The 19,752-nt window shown below is 60.3% G+C and overlaps 2 protein-coding genes across 5 annotated transcripts in view; one reads left to right on the top strand and one right to left on the bottom strand.

Annotated features, from left to right (window-relative positions):
• Positions 1-4,242, top strand: part of RALGDS (ral guanine nucleotide dissociation stimulator) — a 33,105-nt gene extending 28,863 nt beyond the window's left edge. For all 4 annotated transcript variants that reach the window (XM_078436298.2, XM_078436295.2, XM_078436297.2 and 1 more), the window contains exons 17-18: positions 1,034-1,148; positions 3,178-4,242. In XM_078436298.2, the coding sequence (XP_078292424.1) occupies positions 1,034-1,148; positions 3,178-3,353 (291 nt within the window). In that variant the 3' untranslated portion in view covers positions 3,354-4,242. The remainder of the gene's footprint in view (positions 1-1,033; positions 1,149-3,177) is intronic.
• A 5,644-nt stretch (positions 4,243-9,886) lies between these two features.
• Positions 9,887-19,751, bottom strand: CEL (carboxyl ester lipase). The gene is made up of 11 exons (XM_060608227.3): positions 17,661-19,751; positions 15,448-15,598; positions 15,233-15,355; positions 14,923-15,120; positions 14,190-14,320; positions 13,919-14,026; positions 13,680-13,797; positions 12,368-12,554; positions 11,984-12,187; positions 10,884-11,081; positions 9,887-10,553 (listed from the first exon to the last, which is right to left on the bottom strand). The coding sequence occupies exons 1-11, from the start codon at positions 17,871-17,873 to the stop codon at positions 9,974-9,976; spliced, it is 2,211 nt and encodes a 736-aa protein (XP_060464210.2). The 5' UTR covers positions 17,874-19,751; the 3' UTR covers positions 9,887-9,973.
• Position 19,752: the final 1 nt, after the last annotated feature.

Below are 19,752 nucleotides of genomic sequence, written 5' to 3'. Positions count from 1 at the left end.
AGTATGAGACGTTAGATGTCATTTAACGCTTGAGATCAAGCCAAGGGGATTTGTCTCCAGACACTGTCTGTGCTGCTGGTGGGGGCAGGGACTCGCGTTCCAGAACTCAGGCTGTAGACGAGCCCTGTGCGCTCTCTGGAGGTCCCCCATCCGGTCACAGTGCCCGCGTTCCCTGGGGCAGCGTCCTCGTTGGCCCCTGGCGTGTGCCCCTTCCTGGGTGGGAACCGGCCGCGGGAGACCTAGTTCGCAACTAGCTGCACCAAGGAGCGAAGAGAAAAGGCTTTTCTCCCGGGGCCCCGCAGCCAGACGGCCAAGCCCGAGGGCCGTTCACAGGGACAGGCTGGCTGAGAGGGGAAACGTGCTTCCGAAAGAACCTCAAATATGTGAAAATGCACGCACGGGTGACCCTGTCCTCGTCCGTGCAGGCTGCCGTTAACAACGGGTCAGGTGCCCGTTACATACCCACCGCGTACTGAGCTGCTCTCCCTGCCAGGAACTAGCCTGACTGTCCTTAAAGAGCCACCTGTATGACTCCACGTCCGAGGCCTGTCTGCACTCTGACCTTTGGGGTCGAGGCAAGACGGGCGGCCTGTACTGGCTACCACAGCAGCCTCTAGCCAGTGCAGGCCTGGCCTACAGGCAGCCCCTGGGCATCTGGCCAGCTCCTCTCCTACCTCCAGAGCTGGGACTAGACGCCCTCTCCTCCCTGGGTTCATTGATCCCATTGTCCCGCCGGGCCGGGATCCAGGGGAACAGCCCCCGGGAGCAGGCAGGTTCCCACGGTGGCATGGGAGGAGGTGGCAGGCTTGTAGGAGAACGGGGGGGTGGGGGAGGCAGGAACAATGGGGAAAAGGCCCTCATCGTAGTGTGGGGGGCCTCCCGGGGCAGGACCGGGTGGTGAGGCGCTCGTGGACCCAGCCAGAAGCTGAGCCTTTGAACGCAGCGCGAGGCAGCTCCGAGGGTCCCTGGTGCTGTGCTCTGCGGGGGCTCTTCCCGGACCCTCGACCTCATGGCTGCCCCCTCCCTGATCCAGGTAACCAGCCAGGACAAGGCTCCAGCCGTCATCCGCAAGGCCATGGACAAACACAACCTGGATGAGGATGAGGCCGACGAATACGAGCTCGTGCAGGTTATCTCCGACGACCGCAGTAAGTCCGGGGCCAGGCGGGCAAGCTGCGGGGGGGGGGGGGGGGGGGGGGGAGGGGGGCAGCACCACACCCCAGGCCCACGGCCCCGCGCTCCCTGGGGCAGCGTCCTCGTTGGCCCCTGGCGTGTGCCCTTTCCTGGGCGGGAACCGGCCGCGGGAGACCTAGTTCGCAGCTAGCTGCACCCAGGAGCGAAGAGAAAAGGCTTTTCTCCCGGGGCCCTGCAGCCAGACGGCCAAGCCCGAGGGCCATTCACAGGGACAGGCTGGCTGAGAGGGGAAACGTGCTTCTGAAAGAACCTCAAATATGTGAAAATGCACGCACGCATGACCCTGTCCTCGTCTGTGCAGGCTTCCGTAACAAAACACCACGGGCCGGGGAGGGGCTGTTAAACTAGTGAAAAGTATTGCTCACGGTTCTAAAGGCTGGAAGTCTAAGATCAAGGTGCTGGCAGCATCAGGTTCTGGTGAGGGCCCTCTTCCGGGTGGCAGACGGCCACCTTCTCGTGTCCTCACGTGGCAGAAGGGGCGTGGGGGCCTCAGGAATGGGATTATAATATCCTGACCTCATCACTGCCCCAAGGCCCCAGTGCTTGGGGCATTAGGATTCCCACATGAATTTTGGGCACACGCAATCATTCTGATCATAGCAGACGTTAACAATTGAAAAAAAATTTTTTTTAGTGTTTATTTATTTATGTATTTATTTTTAACGTTTTTTAATGTTTCTTTTGGAGAGAGAGAAGGACAGAGCACAAGTGGGGGAGGGGCAGAGAGGGAGACACAGAATCCGAAGCAGGCTCCAGGCTCCAAGCCGTCAGCACAGAGCCCGATGCAGGGCTCGAACCCATGAACTGGGAGATCGTGACCTGAGCCGACGTCGGACGCGTAACCGACGGAGCCCCCCAGTTGTTTGTTTATTTTTGAGAGACAGCACGCACAGGGGAGGGGCAGAGAGAGAGGGGGACAAGGGGCAGAGAGAGAGGGGGACAGAGGATCCGAAGCGGGCTCTGTCCTGACAGCAGAGAGCCTGAGGTGGGATTTGAACTCATGAAACGTGAAATCATGACCTGGGCCGAGGTCAGGCGCTTAACCGACTGAACCCCCCAGGCGCCCCCGGCAGATGCTAAAAACAGGCTCCGAGGGTGTGGCTCAGTGGGTCAGAGCTGGGAAAGCGACAGAACCAAGAGCAAGCACAGACTCGGAGCCGGGCTGCGGGGCTCGGAGAGCTCGGGCAAGGTCCTTAGGCCCCCTGTGCCTGTGTCCCCATCCCCACGAGAGCGGGGAACGAGCCAGGGGTTAATCCCTACGTACCCCTGGCAGCACGTGCTGTGCAGGTTCCCTGTGCGTACTGTCCTCGCCCTGCTTTCTCTCCACGAGCCGCACATTTGCCGCCGGCCGTTAGTGACCCCCAGCGTCCCCACAAGTGGCTTCTAAACCCTCTCCCACCTTCTTGCACCATTTCGGTGGCGTGGGGAGGGGGACTGCGCAGGCGCGTGCCCCACCTTGCAGGGCAGGAGGACTGAGGCCCAGGCAAGGTAGGGAAAGTGAGGCAGGGGCGCGATGCTGGGCTACAGACAGGGTAGGAGGGGCCCAAGTAAAGCCTGGCATCTGCCACTCGGAGCAGGGAGGCGTCCTGGACCCGGGCGCAGAAGACCTGGGGCAGGGCCTGCCCGTCGCTGGGTCCCTCAGCCTTGGTCCTGAGTAGCACGGGATCCAGGGGACGGGTTCTAGATTCCAGCTCGGGATGGTGGTCAGTGGAGGCAGCAGGTGTGCAGGATGGATAGCCCTTTTCCGGCTCCAGGCCGAGGCGGGACTTAGGGAGTCGAGTCCCTTTGTAACCAAGAGTCATTGGGTTTCATGAGTCCCAGCAGGCGACCCTCGGCAGGTGTCCTTCCCAGGGGTCCTTGGTATTCCTGGATTTAGACTGGGCGTCTCAGGCCTTTGGCTCGGGCCTGCCCTCGTTGGGGGGGGGGGGGGTTAGGTGAGGTCTCTGTCAGCACCGCTGACCCCCCCCGCCCCTCCCCCACCAGAGCTGAAGATCCCGGACAACGCCAACGTGTTCTATGCCATGAACTCTACTGCCAACTATGACTTTGTCCTAAAGAAACGGACCTTCACAAAGGGGGCAAAGGTCAGGCATGGCGCCAGCTCGACTCTCCCTCGCATGAAGCAGAAAGGGCTCAGGATCGCCAAGGGCATCTTCTAACTCGTCCCCGGTGCTGGCCCGCCACAGGGACCCCTCTTGCAGGGTCCGGCTGCCTGGGTAACTGAGCGCTTGCGGACTCCGGTGGCCCAGGCCAGGCGGGCACCCTCTGCCCAACCCGCCAGCTCAGGCCACCCCCAGACTCGTTTCACCCTCAACGTCTCCCGCTGCCGGGATTGACGCCTGCTGCTTGACAGGCTGACCTGGCCTCCTGTGGACCACTCGCCGCCTTAGGTGCCTTCTGCTCTCCGGAACCAGAGGACCAGCTGACTTTGGCCGAGGAGCGCCGTCGGTGGGCGCTGCCCTCTGTGCACTGCCCCTCACACCTGCTCAGGTGTGGGTCACTGCCACCTGTGCCCGTGGGCACCCCAGGGTACCTGCTCATCCACCGGGTCTGACCACTGCAATTCTCTCCTCCGCCCGCGGGCATCGGCCCGTGCCCTTCTGGGGTCCCGGCCCCTCTCGGCCACCACACTAGCCTTTCCCGGGCCGCACCAAAGATCCCACCGTCGGGGCCAGCAGAGTGAAGGAGTCTCGCCCACCCCCTGCCCAGCCCTCCCCCAGGAGGTTGGGGTGGGGGGGAACCCTCTTCACAGATCACACTCCTCACCCGGTGAGTGAGGACGGTCTCAGCCGAGTCGCGTTGACACTGAATCTCACGACACCGCGGGTGCCGCTCACTACCACACCCTGGGCTTCACGAGACCGCACGTGACGGGGGTTAGTGGGAAAGAAGGATTTGGGGGAAGGGGAGGGGTGTTGAATATTTGTATAAAAGGCAAAAACAAAACAAAACAGAAAAAGTTTACCAGTTGGGGAGGGGCAATATTTATTTGTTGTAAATAGCAAATGCTAGACTTGAATATTCTATTAAAATCCAGTTTCTACTATAGCCTGGGAGTCGTGGTTTTGTTCTTGCACATCCAGTGAGCTACAGACGCTCACCTTCTGTGTTCAGATAGGAAATCTTGCGTGGCTGGCTTATTTGTATGGAGGAGAGGCGAGAGGGGCCAGCCCCCGTTCTCCGGCTCCCCTCCGGAAACAGGCAAGCCCGTCTTTCACAGAGCACATAGATGCTCACCTCAGTGTCATTCACCTGGGCACCGAGCCCCCCAGAAACCCTGGGATTAGAGGCTGGAGGTACTTTCACAGGGCGTAACCATAAGCCTGGAAACTTGGGTGTGTTTAAAAATAACATTGGTGAGGGGCGCCTGGGTGGCTCAGTCAGTTAAGCGTCCGACTTCGGCTCAGGTCATGATCTCGCGGTCTGCGAGTTTGATCCCCGCGTCAGGATCTGTGCTGACAGCTTGGAGCCCGGAGCCTGCTTTGGATTCTGTGTCTCCCTCTCTCTCTGCCCCTCCCCTGCTCACACTCTTGTCTCTGTCTCTCAAAAATGAATAATAATAAAAAAAAAAAGTTAAAAAAAAATACCATTGGTGAGAGAAAATCGTGGAGGAAGCCACGCCGGGGCCAGCCTGTCCAAGAAGACGGTTCAGCCAGGGGGAATAACGATCAGAATTAACAGTCCGGGGACTCCGGGACCTCATCCAGCGCGAGAACCAGGGGCATGCTTGATGGCCAGCAGCACAGCGGGACGTCGGCGGGTCAGGCATCTCTGCCAGACCTCACGCTGACCACCAAGGCAGCAGGACAGAAGCTTCGGTCCCTGACCAACAAGGAATACAGGGAACGGCAGAGCTGGGAAAAGTCACTATAGAAACGGAAGACTGCAGCTCTCCAGCAGCCGAAGTAAGCCCTGGTTTCCAGAGTTACCACATTATCATCTCCAATACCCAGTTCCCAACAAATTGACAAAGTTTACAGAGAAGTAGGAAAATGGGGCTTGCAGGTAGGAAAACAAAACCGGACAAAGTGCCCGAGGGAGTCCAGAAGGTGAAGTTACTAGTCAAAGACATTCAGTCGACTGTCTTAAATACGCCCAGTGAGTTAAAGGAAACCACAGACAAAAAGCAAAAAAAAAAAAAAAAAAAAAAAATCCCTAAAGGAAATCAAGAGAACGATGTAAGAACAAATGGGAAGTTTAACAGAGACAGAAAAACTCAGGGGTTCAAAGTACGAGACTTGACAAACTCACTAGAGGGGTTCAGTGGCAGAGTTGCACAGGCAGAAGAGAGAATCCGTGAACTTGAAGATCAGGATAACGACACTGTGCTCCTCGAAGAGCAGAAAGGAAAAAGAGTGAAGAAAAACAAACAGTCCCAGAGGCACTGCGGTGACATCCTCAAGTATAACAACATGGGCAGATGGGGGGTCCCAGAGGAAGAAGAGAGAAGGGACCAGAGAGATTATTTGAAGTAATAATGGCTGGAAACATCCCAGATTTGACGAAAGACCCAGATCTACACACAAAGAAGCTCACTGAACTTCAAGCAGATAGACTCCAAGAGAGCCACGCAGAGATACGTGATAATCAAGTTGCTGGCAGACAAGGAGACAATCCTGAAAGCAAGAAGCGATTGATCGTGGACAAGGCACCCTCAAAAAGATGAAAAGAGGGGTGCCTGGGTGGCTCAGTTAAGCATCCGACTCTTGATTTCGGCTCAGGTCATGATCTCATGGTTCGTGAGATCGAGCCCCACGTCAGGCTCTATCCTGATAGTGTGGACCCTGGTTGGAATTCTCTCTCTCCCTCTCCTCTGCTCCTCCCCTGCTCATGCTCTCTCTTTCTCTCTCTCAAAAATAAATAAACATTAAAAAAAATTGCTGTAGCAATACACTGTATTTAAAGAGACTCACTTTGAACACAAATATACAAAAAGGGGGTGGCGCCTGAGTCAGTGAAGTGTCTGACTTTGGCTCAGGTCATGATCTCGTGGTCTGTGGGTTCGAGCCCCACGTCAGGCTCTGTGCTGACAGCTCGGAGCCCGGAGCCTGCTTCGGATTCTGTGTCTCCCTCTCTGTCTGCTCCCTCCCCTCTCGTGCTCTGTCTCTATCTCTCAAAAATAAGTAAACGTTTAAAAATAAATAAAAAAAATACCTAGAACAGGGTTGCCTGGGTGGCTCAGTCAGTTAAGTGTCCAACTCTTGATTTCGGCTCGGGTCATGATCTCACGGTTCGTGAGATCGAGCCCCATGTCGGGCTGTGAACTGACAGCGTAGAGCCTGCCTGGGATTCCCTCTCTCCTTCTCTCTCTGCCCCTACCTCAGTCTCTCTCTCTCTCAAAATAAATAAATAAACTTAAAAAAAAGAAAAGATCTAGAACAGGCAAATTGGGACAAAAAGTAGAAGAGACTCTCGAGTAGGGGAGGAGAGAAGGGAGGACGGTGTTATTAATGGGTACAAAGTTTCAGTTGGGGGTGATGGAAAAGTTTTGGAACTAGATATGGTGACAGTTGCGCAACAGTGTGACCGGCCCTAGCGTCACTGAATTGTACTCTCAAAAGTAGTTAAACTGGCACATTTTATGTTGTATATATGTTATGCCGATTTTCAAAGAACGACATTTGCAAAGACCATTTCCTGACCCGGGACGGTGGCTGCCCTTCTACGGTTTTGGAGGAAGAGGGAATATTTTCTGCTTGTTCTATTGGGGTTTCTGTTGACCACCAGTTAGGAACTTACGGATTTCAGGGTTAAATTTGAATTCCATCGGCGCTAAGCGGTGGCGGTAGGGGTGGGTGGGGCTGTAAGCAGATCAAAAATTTGCAATAGGAGCGTATTAGCCAGTGGACTATGGCCAGGCGCCTCTCTCTAGGGGCCCGTGGTCAGCCCTTTACCTGGACTGAATTCTTCCTGGGACCCTCGCCTCTGTCCTTAGATTTCCTCCTCCTGCTTGCTTTGAATCTGGGGGAAAGATTTGTAATGCCGCCTGAAGGCTACAGCCGAGCCTTGTTCCGTAAGCATTTCCGCTACCTATGAGCTAGGATTTTCAGCCTCCCTGCAACCCTACATATAATTGATTTTGCCCAGAAACACGCTAAAAATCCCCACCCCACCCCACCCCCCACCTCTCCCTGCCGGGCTCACGGCGGCTGCTCATCCTGGCTGGGGTCTGATGACTCCCGGCTGAATGCTGGTGGGGATAAGCGTCCTGCCAGTGAAAGACACCACACCCCCCACCCCTGGCCAAGACGAATTCTGGAGCCATGTGCTTCTGAGGTCCAGTATCGGGCCATCACCAGCGTATAGATAGACTCAGTCGTGTTGATGCCAAATTGTCCTAAAGGGTAGGTAGGCCAGAGCCCTGAGAGCTTGAAGCGCCCTGGATGGCTGGGTTGGTTCTTTGTCCACGTCTGTGCTTTGCTTTGTCAGGGAGGAGATGGGTGCATTGAACCTTTCCTGCGGGGACGGTAGAAAGATTGTGCCGTGGGCGAGAGGTGTGTTACCAGGGTAGTAAACAGATGCTGTCCTCGGCTTCCCTGAGTGTCCTCCCTGGGCTTCACCATAAAAGGTTAGCAGAAAGGGGTAACACCTGGCCCATCGGGGAGCCTCCAGGACCCTGGACAGCCTCCAGCCTGCACTTCCGGTAATCATAGTTGACCGCTGAATAGCACGAGTCTGAACGTGCGGGCCCAATTCCTCACAGCTTTTTTTTCCCAATACAGAATAGTACTGTGAACATATTTTCTCTTCTTTACGATTTTCCTTTTTTTTTTTTTTAATGTTTATGCATTTTTGAGAGACAGGCGGAACATGAGCGGGGGAGGGGCAGAGCGAGAGGGAGACACAGAATCCGAAGCAGGCTCCGGGCTCCGAGCTGTCCGCACAGAGCCCGACGCGGGGCTCGAACTCACGGACCACAGGATCACGACCTGAGCTGAAGTCAGATGCTCAACCGACTGAGCCACCAGGCACCCCAGGAGACCATTTGAAATACCTATACAAAATACGTGTTAATCGATGACTTACGCTATCGGTGAGGCTTCTGGTCAACAGTAAAGCTGTTAAGTTTTGGGGGAGTCAAAAGTTCTATATGGGGGGTCGGCACCCCTAACCCCCACATTGGTCAAGGGTCAACTGTATTTTCACCTTCGTCCTCTGGATACCGCCTGTAAAGGCAAAAGCCAGATGAATTGTGGGATGACCTTGAGTTGTCACCAACTGCAGGTGTCACCCAGACATAGCGCAAGGCCGGCCTCTGCCAGAAAGGTCTTCTCCGCCCAGACCTGGACCCCGATGCCCCCACCACTCTGACACGGCCTGGCCATTCAGGGATGCGATTTCCTGAATGACAGGCAGGCACGACTATGCTTCCCCTCCCCCCGCCCCCCACAAACAGGGGCGAGAAGCGCCACATCCCAGGGCCAGTCCAGGGCCGGTCAAAGGCACTGGGGTCCAACGGGTTTCTCCTACTGTGTCAGGAGGCTCCTGAGAGCAGACCCAGCAGGTACAAGCACGTAGGGAAAGTTGTGTGTATGCTAATGTGGTGGAGAGACACGTTGTTGCGTCCTTGAGTTTCCATTGGCCAAGAGCAGGGACAGTCACCAGTAGAGGCCACAGGGCTGCCAGGGTCGCTCCCCTCAGTCTTGGACGAAGAAGCCCCTCTTCACACCTGAGAGCCCTCCACCAAGCCAGAAGCCCAGGGTAGCCAAGGTGGCCACAGGCCGGCCCGAGTGCCCCCTGCTCCTTGAGGGGGGGACACAGGTTTGCCCCCTGTCCAGCTCAGCCATGTGGGGCCCAGGCCTCAGTCTTTAATCCGTGACTAGAGAGGGAAAGAGTGGCTGGCTGGTCCCCGTGTGCTGCTGTCCCCAGTCCCACCAGGCAGAGCCATCCAGGACTCCAGAATCCGCTCTCCTGTGAGCCCTCACCACCTCCCCACAGAGAAAAGAATGGGTGAGGGGTGGGGAGGCTCCCCAATATCGCCTCAAGCACTAGCTTTGGAGTTCCTGGATTTGAGTCTTTGATGACCTGGGGCACGTGTCCCCCTCCCGGTGCCCACCTCGTGCGGCCATGGTGAGGTCAGGCTGCTTAAGCACTTGGGCACTTGGCACGATGCCCGGGCCCAGACGCCCAGATGTGGGAATGGCCCTGACCTCTGCCTCCCGCCCCCCTCTCCCCCCTGTCCCCAACCAGCTCTGCCAGAGCCACCCAGGGCCCAGTCCTCTTACACCCTCTTCCTTCTGACCTTCCAGTGTGATGCTGTCTTCCCCTCGACTTGCATCCAGCTGGAAGCAGAGCCGGTTTCCATCCCCGGGCCAGTTCCCCAGACCCCGGCTACAACCCAGGGGTCACTGCCCATGCCCCAGAGGGCTTGGCGTGGCTGGGCTCCACCGGTCCGGGGGGAGGGGGACACTGTCTGCAGAGCCCAGCTCCTCTCTCAGCTGCGGCCACCTGGGAACCAGCGGCCCAGGGCAGAGGGACCCGCTCCTAAAGCCCGGTCCTGGCTCTGACATTTCACTTCTTCAAGCCCGTGTCCTCCTCTCTCGAGCGAGGGTGGCCCTCCAGACTTCCTGGGCCTTCAGGACTGAGGGAGACCATGGGGAAAGGCGGTGGGCCCAGAGCCTGGGGCTACCACATAACTGAGAGCCCTGCATTCTGCAGTGGGGACCAAGAGAGCAAAGGAAGACACCAGACAGAGAGGGATGAGGCTTTATTCAGGAAGAGGTCTGGAGGGGAGTGGGCCGCCGGGGTCTCACCCTACGGCTTCTTGGGGCCGAAGACATTAGAAGACAATGACTGCAGGCATTTGAACCCCTTCAGAGTCCCCGGAGGGGGGCGCGGGGGCGGCATCGGAGTCGCCCGAGGGGGGCGCGGGGGCGGCATCCGAGTGCCCGGATGGTGGAGCGGGGGCGGCATCCGAGTCGCCCGAGGGGGGCGCAGGGGCGGCATCGGAGTCCCCGGAGGGGGGCGCGGGGACGGCATCAGAGTCGCCCGAGGGGGGCGCGGGGGCGGCATCGGAGTCCCCGGAAGGGGGCGCGGGGGCGGCATCCGAGTCCCCGGAGGGGGGCGCGGGGGCGGCATCCGAGTCCCCGGAGGGGGGCGCGGGGGCGGCATCCGAGTCGCCCGAGGGGGGCGCGGGGGCGGCATCCGAGTCCCCGGAGGGGGGTGCCGGGGGGGCCCCGTCTCCGGTCATCGTGGGCAGCGCCTGGTAAGTCAGGGTCCAGTAGCGCAGGTAATTCGTCCTCAGGTGCTGCTTCATGGAGCCGCCATCCATCTTCCTGTTGATCTCCAGGTAGTTGTCACTTTCCACAGTGTAGGGATCCCAGTGCGTGGGCACAGCTGAGTGGCCCATGTTGGGGTTCCTGCAGGGAGGAGAAAGGCTGGGTTGGGGGGCTGGGGGCTCACAGGGGTCTGGAGACCTGTGTCCCTAGCCCACCTGGGCCCCGGCTTGCCTGGCAGTCCTCTACCCTCCGCACCGACCCCACCATCAGGGTATATACGTCACTACGTCCTGGGCACTGGCTGGGCGTGAGCCCCAAGAGGCACAGGTCTCGCGGCCTAGCAGTACCTCTATCCACACATACGACAGAGGCACCGAGGCTCGGGGAGGTTAAGTGAGGGCACAGGAACCCAGGCCTGCAGGGCAAGGGGGCAGGAGGCCCTGGGCTCAGCCTCGACCCCGCCTTCCTTACCCGCTTCTGGCAAAGTTGGTCCAGTAGGCGATCATGGCCTTGGAGACGGTCCTGTCTTGGGACCGGTAGCCCAGGGGCGTGGCAAAGGGCTTCCCAAAGACGTACTGGATGTCATCGGCGTGGTCAGCCCCCACCCACTTGGGGTAGGTGGGCATCCGAGAGGGGTGCGAAAACAGGTAGGTGTAGGTTTTGGCGCTCCTGAGGAAGGGAGGGGAGACCGGCCGAGTTGCAAGGGGCTCACCCAGAGCGTCAGCCCAGAGATGAGGCCTGGGGGTGGGGGGCTGGGGCAGCGGGGAAGGATCTGGGGAATCCCCCCAAGATTCATGAAGAATCCTGACACCTGGGGAAGGGAAAGCCGGGGGCCAAACCTGTGGATCCGTGGGTTCTACAATTTCGGTTGTTATTTATAATTCACCTCCACGAAACAAACTGAGGCATCTTCCTGTAATTCGCTATCAAGAAAGATTTCTTTTTTCTCTGCAGGTGAACTTGTATCTTGATGTAACTGGACAAGGTGTATGCCCTTGGATGTTTTCCTTTTTTGCCTTGACTGCCAGGAAGCTCGGAACTACATTTATCGCTTAGTTGCTGCAAAGCTTTGGTTCTAGATTCTAGGTATAATATTATCTTCTTACTTTTGAAGCCTTCCTCACTTATTTTTTATTTTCATTGGCTATTATTCTACGGAGGTTTTTTGTTTTTTTTTTAATGCGGCCACAGTCTTAAGTTACTTTGAAAGTTGGTAAAGCTGAAACCCATAACAGAGATCCTCACCGCCCCATGTTCTTTCCTTCTCCACAGCACGAGGGAGGCAGGGGAGACTCAAAGAACTTTTTAGCAGGAAGGACTGTGGGGTGAGGGAGGGCACGCAGCACTGGGCTGGGCAGAGGATTGTGGGAGGGTTTGGTAAAGCCCCCCGAGGCTGGGAGGCGAGGAGGGGCTCTCTCAGTTCTTGTCGGGTCCGGGCAAAGAGGTGGTGCGGGCATGGCCTTCCCAGGCCTCACAGACACCCGTGAGCCACCCAGCAGAGAGGCCTCAGGGCGAAGGTGCGTGATCCCAGGTGGCCCTCCCCCAGGGAGCCTCCCTGCCCAGGTCCTCACTTGGCATTGGCTCTGTGCTGGGCCAGGGCAATCTTGGTGGGCACCAGGAAGAGGATGTCCGTCTCGAAGTCCACTACGGTCTTCTTCCTGGTCTCCTGGGACGCGTCGAGGGCCCAGGGCTCGGTGTAGATGTCAAAGGTGGTGTTGGCTCCCCTGAGCCCCTTGGTGATGGTGAGCCCGCTGACCAGCTTGTAGAAATCCTCCCTGCGGGGACCACAGCAGCACTGGACCCGCCACCCGGTGCCGGTGGGAGGGTATCTGTGCCCCCACGGACTGTCCCCCCCCGCCCCACCCCCACTACTGGGCTCAGTGCTGATCTCTGCTGATGCCTCCCTCGGCGGCCCCTGGGCACTGCCCCCCGGGGGCCCCACACCCACTGCTTACTCGGTGACCTCCTGTTTCTGTTTGTTGATGGCTGGCATGTCGATGCTGGCAAAGACGTGGCCGTCCATGTTGTTGGTACCTGCTAGGTAGTCGATGTCGGCCGTGTTGACGTATAGGTTGACGGGGTCATCGGGGAGGAAGTCACCGTCGACGACGGGGAGAAAGCCCAGGTAATGCAACATGGGATCTGGGGTGGGGAGAGGCAGGATCACACAACTCCGGTACCCACAGGCCCCTCCCCTCTGTGGCAGAGTCAGCTCCATCCCATCGAGGCTGCGGTGTAGACCCCTGCTCCCTCTGATCTACACCAGGCTCCCTCGGGTCCAGCGCCACCGGCATTTAGGGCCGGATCGTTCTACGTCACGGGGAGGCGGGGCGGCCAGCGCCCTTCGGGACGTTTAACAGCATCCCTGACCCCAAGCCACGGGATACCAGTGTGACAACCAAAACTGTCTCCGAGACTCTGCCGCACGTGCCCTGGGGCCACAACACCCAGAGGGAGAACTGCTGACCTAGAGGCCAAGGCTGTCCTCCCACCAGCCTCACTTCTCACTGGGCCTAAATCAGGAAGGGGGAGGATCTGGAATTGAGGGGACCGATGGACAAAGAGGCACCCCTCTCCGGGCTGGGTTCCGGTGTGCCCGCCAGAAACGGTGCCAGGTCCGCATGGTCCCCCAGATCCCTGAACTGGCCCCGAAGGGACTGGAGAGCCGGCTCGGGGCAGGTGGCGGCCCCGGCCTTCAGGAGGCCCAGCCTCGCCTGTTTTCCCTCCAGTTCGTGCCGGAGGAAACAGCTGGTTTGCATTTGGGGCCACGTGTTTGCTTGGCTTTCGGGTTTGCTCAGCACTTACGGTTTTATTTCACGTCCGGCAAAGGTGCAAAATGAGGGAGCCTCTTAGCATCAAAGGATGCGCGAGAGCGAATGCCAGCCCCCTGGGCTGGGGGGCCCCCCGGCACTCCGGCGACGCTGTGCCGCGGGGGTTCACTGAGCGTTGAATGAGGGGGCGGGGGGAAGGAACCAGTCGTCGGGTACAGAGGCGCTCGGTCTTAGGTCCGTGCATCCCCCTAAAACCGTGTGCACCGTGGGGGCTGGGACCCAAATGCTCATCAGCTTCTCAAAGGGGTCAGGACCCAGGAGGATACGAAGAAATCGTGGCCGTCTCCTCCTACAGCCGGGGCCACCCAGCCTGCAGGGGTGGCTGCAAGCTGCCTAGGGATGCCAGCAATCTGGTGACAGGGCCACGCCTCGGACCTGGTAGTTTGCTCTCTTCTCCAGGAGCATCGCCCTCCCCCGCCCGGCAGCCCCCACTCACACTCCATGCCTGCCAGGGGCATCTTATAGGCCAGCGTCAGGGCGCGGGGGTCGGTGACCTTCAGACACCTGGCCATCCTGGCGGTGTCGTCCAACGGGCAGCCCACCTTCTCGGCGATCTGGGGGGTGGGGGGGGGCAGGCAGGCAGGTGAGGCCAGTGCTCCAGGCAGAGGAGGACGGAGTCAGGACGGAGTGGGAAGGAGGGAGGCCCCTTCCCCGCCTACCACGGCCCCTCTTTACCCTTTTGGCCCAGAAGAGGGGGTTCTTCTGGATGGCCCAGGGGCATAGTGCCACTCCACTCTGGCTGATGGCTCGCCGGATGAGGCCCTTGTTGTAAGGAGAGAGGGTCTGCAACACACAGAGGCCCTGTCACTGAGGCCTCACCCCCCCTGCCCGGCCCGGGCTCAGCCAGGGACGCCCCACGCGTCAGTTCCGGCCCTCTCCTCCCTGCCCCCAGAGGCTCCCTCTCACACCGTGGGGGGCGGGTCCCCCCTCCAGGCGTCTCCCGGACCTGCAGAGAAACGCTAGCACCTCCGGCTGACTCTCCAAAGATGGTGATGTTGTCGGGGTCCCCCCCGAAGGCTGCGATGTTCCTTTTCACCCAGGCGATGGCCATGTGCTGATCCCGGAGGCCATAATTACCTGGGGGCAGGGTGGGGGGTGGGCCTTCATCGGGGACCCTTGGCCGGGGCTGGGGGTGCCAGGGCCTGGCCCGCACGAGGTGTACGATCCACGTGGGTGGGATGAGAGCGGCCTCGGCAGCGGAGACCCTGGCTGAGCCCCAGGATGTTGAACGGTCCCCCCGGGAGCTGGTCGGGTCAGGTGCTGGGGCAGATGTGGGGCTCAGGCTGGGGGAGGGCCGGCCTGCTCACTTCTCTCTCCCCCTGCCACGACCCCCCGTGTCTGTCTGTCTATCCTGCAGCTTCTGTGTCGCCACCTCGACGTCCTCTCTTCTGTCTCTTTCACTGGCCTCCGTGTCCCTGGCTCCTCTGGGCCTCTCCGGGTCCCACCCTGCCTGTCTGTCTCTCTGTCCGGCAGTCTCTTTTCTTTCACTGCAGCTGCCGAGGGGCTCCCGCATCTCACGGCCCGTTTCCAGCCCCCTGGCTCTGCAAATCGGATTTCCCGGGGGACTGTCAGGAGTTGCTCGAGCACGAGGGGCGTCGAGGGGCAGCCCCACGGGGCTCAGAGCTCACGGGGTCAGGCGCGCTTCCTTCCCCTCCCCGTGCCCAAGACGTGTAGCAGACCTGGCAGGTTGGCGTCCCCAGTGCTGAGGAAGCCCAGGGGGCCGACGCGGTAGTTGAAGGTGACCACGATGACGTTGCCCCGAGTGGCGATCTCCTCCCCGTCGTACAGGTAGTTGCTGAGGAAGTTGGCCCCGTGGCCGGCCCCCATGAGGAAGGCGCCTCCGTAGATCCAGATCATGACGGGCAGGTTCCTGGAGACTAAGGCGGAGCAGAGCGGGCCCAGTGACCCCGCGTGCCCCCCTCCGGCTCCCCTCCGCACCCTGTGCTGCTCTCGGGGGCCTCCTGCAGGGTTCGGGGAGGGCGAGCCCACCTTCCTTCTTGCCCTGGGGGACCCAGATGTTGAGGTAGAGGCAGTCTTCCGCCCCGTAGGTGTTGTCCTGGGTGATGGTGGCCTGCAGACAACGCTTCTTGAAGTCCTTGGCCTTCAGGGTCCCTGTGGGCGGCCAGCGGGGCCCGCGTGAGGACGGCAGCCGCCCCCACCGGCACCCCCGACGCGGGGCCTCGCCGGCACCTGCCCGCTCCCACCTTGCCAGCCGGGGTGCCGCTCCGGGTTCTCCAGGGGCCTGGGGACGGCGGCGAAGGGGATGCCTCTGAAGACGTCCACATAGTTGCCAAAGAGGCTGAGCTTCTTGTTGACGCCTTCCACGAAGCCTCCTTCCGTGTACACGGCGCCCAGCTGGGGGTGAAGGCCGAGGCTCAGGTGGGCTCGGGCCGCTCTCCCTCCCGAACGGGGGTGGGGGCCACCTGAGCCGCCCCAGGGTGTCCGGAGGCTCCCGGGAGACAGCTTCGGGGAGGGGCCCGTCCGCACCCGAGACCGAGGCCCCTGCCGCCTGCCCTCGTTCCCCGAGGGGGTCCCGCTCCCTGGATCCGGGAGGACGCTGCTTCACCCAGTGTGTTCCCACCCTGGGAAGCCTTCCGAGTAGGCTAGGAGAGGCGGGTTTGGATCCCGGCTCCGGCCACCTGGCTGTGACCATGAGCCTCCGTTTCCCCATCTCTAAGATTAGACAGCAGCACGGCCCCCCTTGTGCCCCCCCGCCCCCAGTGTCCAGCTGGCCCGGAGTCTGTGGCCCCGTGCCGAGTTCTCACTGCTGGGAAAGACCTCTGCCCCCCGGGCCATCGGAACCACTGCTGTGTCCCCAGCCCTGGCACCGAGCCTGCCCCCGCGCGGCCAATGCATCCAATCCTCGCTGGGGGGGGTCCTGGGGGCTGGCGTTCATCTCCCCGTTGTCCCAGGAGGAAACGGAGACTTTCCTGCTGGAAGTCACCCTCAGGGAAACAGCTGTCCGACCTCAAAGCCAGGCCCTCATCCCCTCCTAGGGCCGCCTCCCCATCCGTCTGGTCCGGTGGCAGGTCTCCGCTTCCTGGTTCTCACCTGCACTAGGTTCCCGGTGGGCGAGGGCGGGGCAGCCCCGCACGCCCAGGTGGGGACCCAGCACCTTGTGAGGTCTAGGCTAACAGGGGAGTGGGGAGGTGGGAGCTGCATTCAGAGGCCGGAGTTCCCGCCAGGTGCCGAGGGTGGGGCAAGGGACCCAGAGGCAGGTGCAGGTCTGCTCCCAGCCCTGTCTCTCCATCTCAGGATAAGCAGCCTTGTTTCAGGCCTCTAGGCATTTGTCCTGGCCGGCTTCGGGCTACTGGGGCACCGAGGTGGGCCGGGTCAGTGCCTGGGGACTGGGAAGTCACCTCTCAGAACGGAGATTGGCCTGAGGCTCCCGGGTGAGGGGTGAGGGCCAGGGCCAGGGCCCCTCGCCGTGGTGGCAAGGTGGGAGGGTGGTGCTGGCTGCTAGAGTGCTGAGGGGCAGTCCCGGTCCTTTCTGCCCTCAGACAAGCCCCTGCCCGCCCCCCCCCCCCCCACCACTGCCCAAAAAGACAGCAGCATCCCCTCGGGGAAGCACCTGAACTCACTCTAGGTCCCGAGGCAGCGGGGACAGAAGGGCAGGATAGGGGTGAAAATGACACGGGGGCTGCGTGTCTGTGAGGTTTCGTCCTGAAGCACTTTCCCCGCCTCATTCCTCAGGCTGCAGCAGGGCAGTTACGGAGGGCAGCCCTCCCGCGCACCCCCTACCCGCCCCCTCAAGGAGATCTCCGGACTTTCCCAACTTCCTCTTGGGAGATGGAGGTTATGTTGGGAACCATACTCCGAGTGGGGTTCCAGGTTTCTGCTCAGCCACTGGTGGCTGTGTGACATTGAACAAATAGCTCACCTGCTCTGGGCCCATCTCCCCTTCTATAAAAAGGGGACAGCGACCTCTCTGGAGAGGAAGGAGCCAGACGGACGCTGTGGGTCAGGTTCCCAGACTCAGGAAACAAAAATTCAGGGCTCCCAGTTACGTTTAAATTGCACGTAGATGGATTTTTTTTTTTTTTTTTGAGTACAAGTATATCTCAAATATTGTACAGGACATACTCCTACAATAAACTCTCCATGTTTTATGTAAGACTCAAATTTGGCAGCTCTTCCTGCCCAGGGGTCCCGTCCCCATGCTTTAATAAAAGCCCCTTTTTGCACCAAAAAAACTCAAATTTAATCTGGCATCCTGGATTTTATCTGGCAGCGTGAGCAAAGCACCAAGTGCCCAGGAAATGCTGTCTTGAGAGTTGAGGTCTCTTTCTCAGGCTGGCTCTTTCTGCCGCGGACTCTGCCCGTCTGCCTTCCCTCCACCGTGCCCTGTGCCCAGCTTCCAGATCTGGCTTAGTGAGGACTGAGCGGCCCCTGCCCCCTCTGCCGGCCTCTCGCTTACCTTGGCCGCACTCGCTGCTGCTAGGCAGCAGGCGAGGCCCAAGACGACCAGCTCCAGGCGCCCCATGGTGTGTGCCCGCCTCTGTGTGGCCCTGGTTTGGGCCCTCGCGTATTTATGGGGCTGGAGCCAGCCTCCGAGTCGCCAGCTTCCCCGCAGAGGGCCCCTCTCCCTCCTCCTACCTCCGGCCCTCCCTCCAGGCTGGCCACACTCCATGTAGCAGTACCTGGGGCTGAGACAGCTGTTGTTTCCAGCCAGCCTCAGGCCGGGCCAAGGTCACACAGTAGGGGACACGCACACGGGTGCAGGGACAGTCTGTCTTTCCCAGGGCTGGCTGCTCCGAACGCCCTGGTGCCCACAGCGCACCTGTGCAGGCCACTGCCTACCTGGGAGCAGACGCAGGTGGTACTGGGTAGACGGCCGCAAGGCCTTCGGCTTGGCCGGGGGCCCACTGCCCTGCATTCTGGCTCATTTCTTCACAAGGGCTTGGTTTCACCCTCGGAGAAATGGGCATGCTTGGTCTCCACGGCCTGCCTGCCCCCCAGCCCCAGCTCAACAGGAGTTTGTAGGGGACCGGGCATGGGACTTCTGGGGACACAGGTGGGTGTGGCTGACTCTTGTCACCAAAGGCCCACTGGGGGTGGGGACCCGGAGCAACGTAGGTGATCCTGCCCTTGGGGTGGGGGAGACCCCACACTCAGCACAAGTCCTGGGACGGGAAGACCAGAGGCTCAGGTGGCCCACGGGAAGCGGGAAGCGGGGCTCCAGCCCAGCCTTGAGGGCTTCCCTAAGGAAAAGGAAATGCTGGGCTTTCTGGCCCCAGAAATGGGCCAGGCAAAGACCCTGGAGCAAAGCCAAGCAGAGAGAGACCAACCGACAGACAAGGGAAGGGACGGAGTCAGAGAGCCGGGGAGGGGGAGAAAACAGAGCAGAGGTAGGTGGCAATAGAAAAAACAGCCACTACCGTTTCCTGTGACCGTGTAGGACTTCGGTAGTCAGAGAAGGTTACTAAGTGGGAAGGCCACCATGGACAAGGCCTGAAGACTGTGCCTCTGAGTTTGGCCGCCTGCGGAGTCACCTCTCACGGAGGATGTTCAGGTTCCGCTGCACAACCACCTCCAGCGACGGGGGCCCATGCAGGAGCCAGGGGACAGCCAGAGCCCTGTCAGGCCAACGGCCCCTCAGACCGGGCCCCAGCGGGCCCTGTGCCGCCCGGGAGCCGGTGCTTCTGACACAGGCCACGGCCCCCCTGACATCATGCCTGCTGCTGTCACCAAGCCTGCCTGTCCACCAGATCCAAACCTTTTGGGACGCAGAGTGGACGACAGACTGGAGAGGGGTGGGGAGAGGTGGGGGTGGGCACCTGCAGGTGGGAGGAGTCAGGACACGGGGAAGGGGCTGTGCGGGCCAGGCCGGGACTAGTGTGGCTTCGGCTGGGCAGCATGAGGACACGGGTGCAAAGGGCTCGGGTACTGCCCCAGGACAAGGAAACGTATTTGTTAACTTGTGCCTTTTGTCCGGCTATTCCGAGAACGTGTTCCACAGGCAATTATTCTGAAGGGGCGGGGGGGGGAGGGGGCCCCTCCTGGTCCCCAGCAGCAGGGAGCGGGGCCCTCCGGGGCAGTCCGCCTGGCCAGCTTCTCCTCCAGAAGGCAGGTTCCCAGGACTGGCCACTTTAGGCCAACTGTGAGCCACTGGGGCTCGTGATCTGTCATCCGAGGGGGCTGCCCAGGAGCCTGGTCAGCAGACTGAGGCTTACCGGAGGCACCTGACTTTAGAGTCAAAGTGACTTAGGGACTTGTCACACCAGGTGGCCCGGTCTGCAGGCTGATGGAGGGGGCGACTGGGCGCATCCCCGCAGCACGGTGGCCCAGCTGCCCCACGGCACGGGTGGGAGTGCTCCCCAGGGAGGGCAGCCTCCGCCCCACCAGGAACGCGCACCCCCTCTGGCTACACAGCAGGGAGCTCAGAGGCAACAGGGTCGGTTTCCCCATGAGCCTCTCAAGAACACGCCCGTGAGGAGCAGTAAGGGATCGGCTCGAGGCTGCGGGACCGTCTGCGGCCTGACGCGTATGTACTTGAGCCGTGCTCACCC

The sequence above is a fragment of the Panthera onca genome, chromosome D4 (assembly GCF_046562875.1).
Source record: "Panthera onca isolate mPanOnc1 chromosome D4, mPanOnc1 haplotype 2, whole genome shotgun sequence".
Classification (NCBI taxonomy): domain Eukaryota; kingdom Metazoa; phylum Chordata; class Mammalia; order Carnivora; family Felidae; genus Panthera; species Panthera onca.
The sequence above is the reverse complement of the archived record's forward strand: the minus strand, read 5'-3'. Positions and strand labels throughout refer to the sequence as shown.

Bases quoted from the DNA above. Each gene is read 5' to 3' on its own strand.
- CEL (XM_060608227.3), bottom strand. From the start codon at position 17,873: ATGGAGTGTGGCCAGCCTGGAGGGAGGGCCGGAGGTAGGAGGAGGGAG. The intron at 14,027-14,189 runs GTCCGGGAGACG...TGTGTGTTGCAG, and splicing joins GTGCTAGCGTTTCTCTGCAG to ACCCTCTCTCCTTACAACAA. The intron at 11,082-11,983 runs GTGAGGACCTGG...TCCCTTCCTCAG, and splicing joins CAGCACAGAGCCAATGCCAA to GAGCGCCAAAACCTACACCT.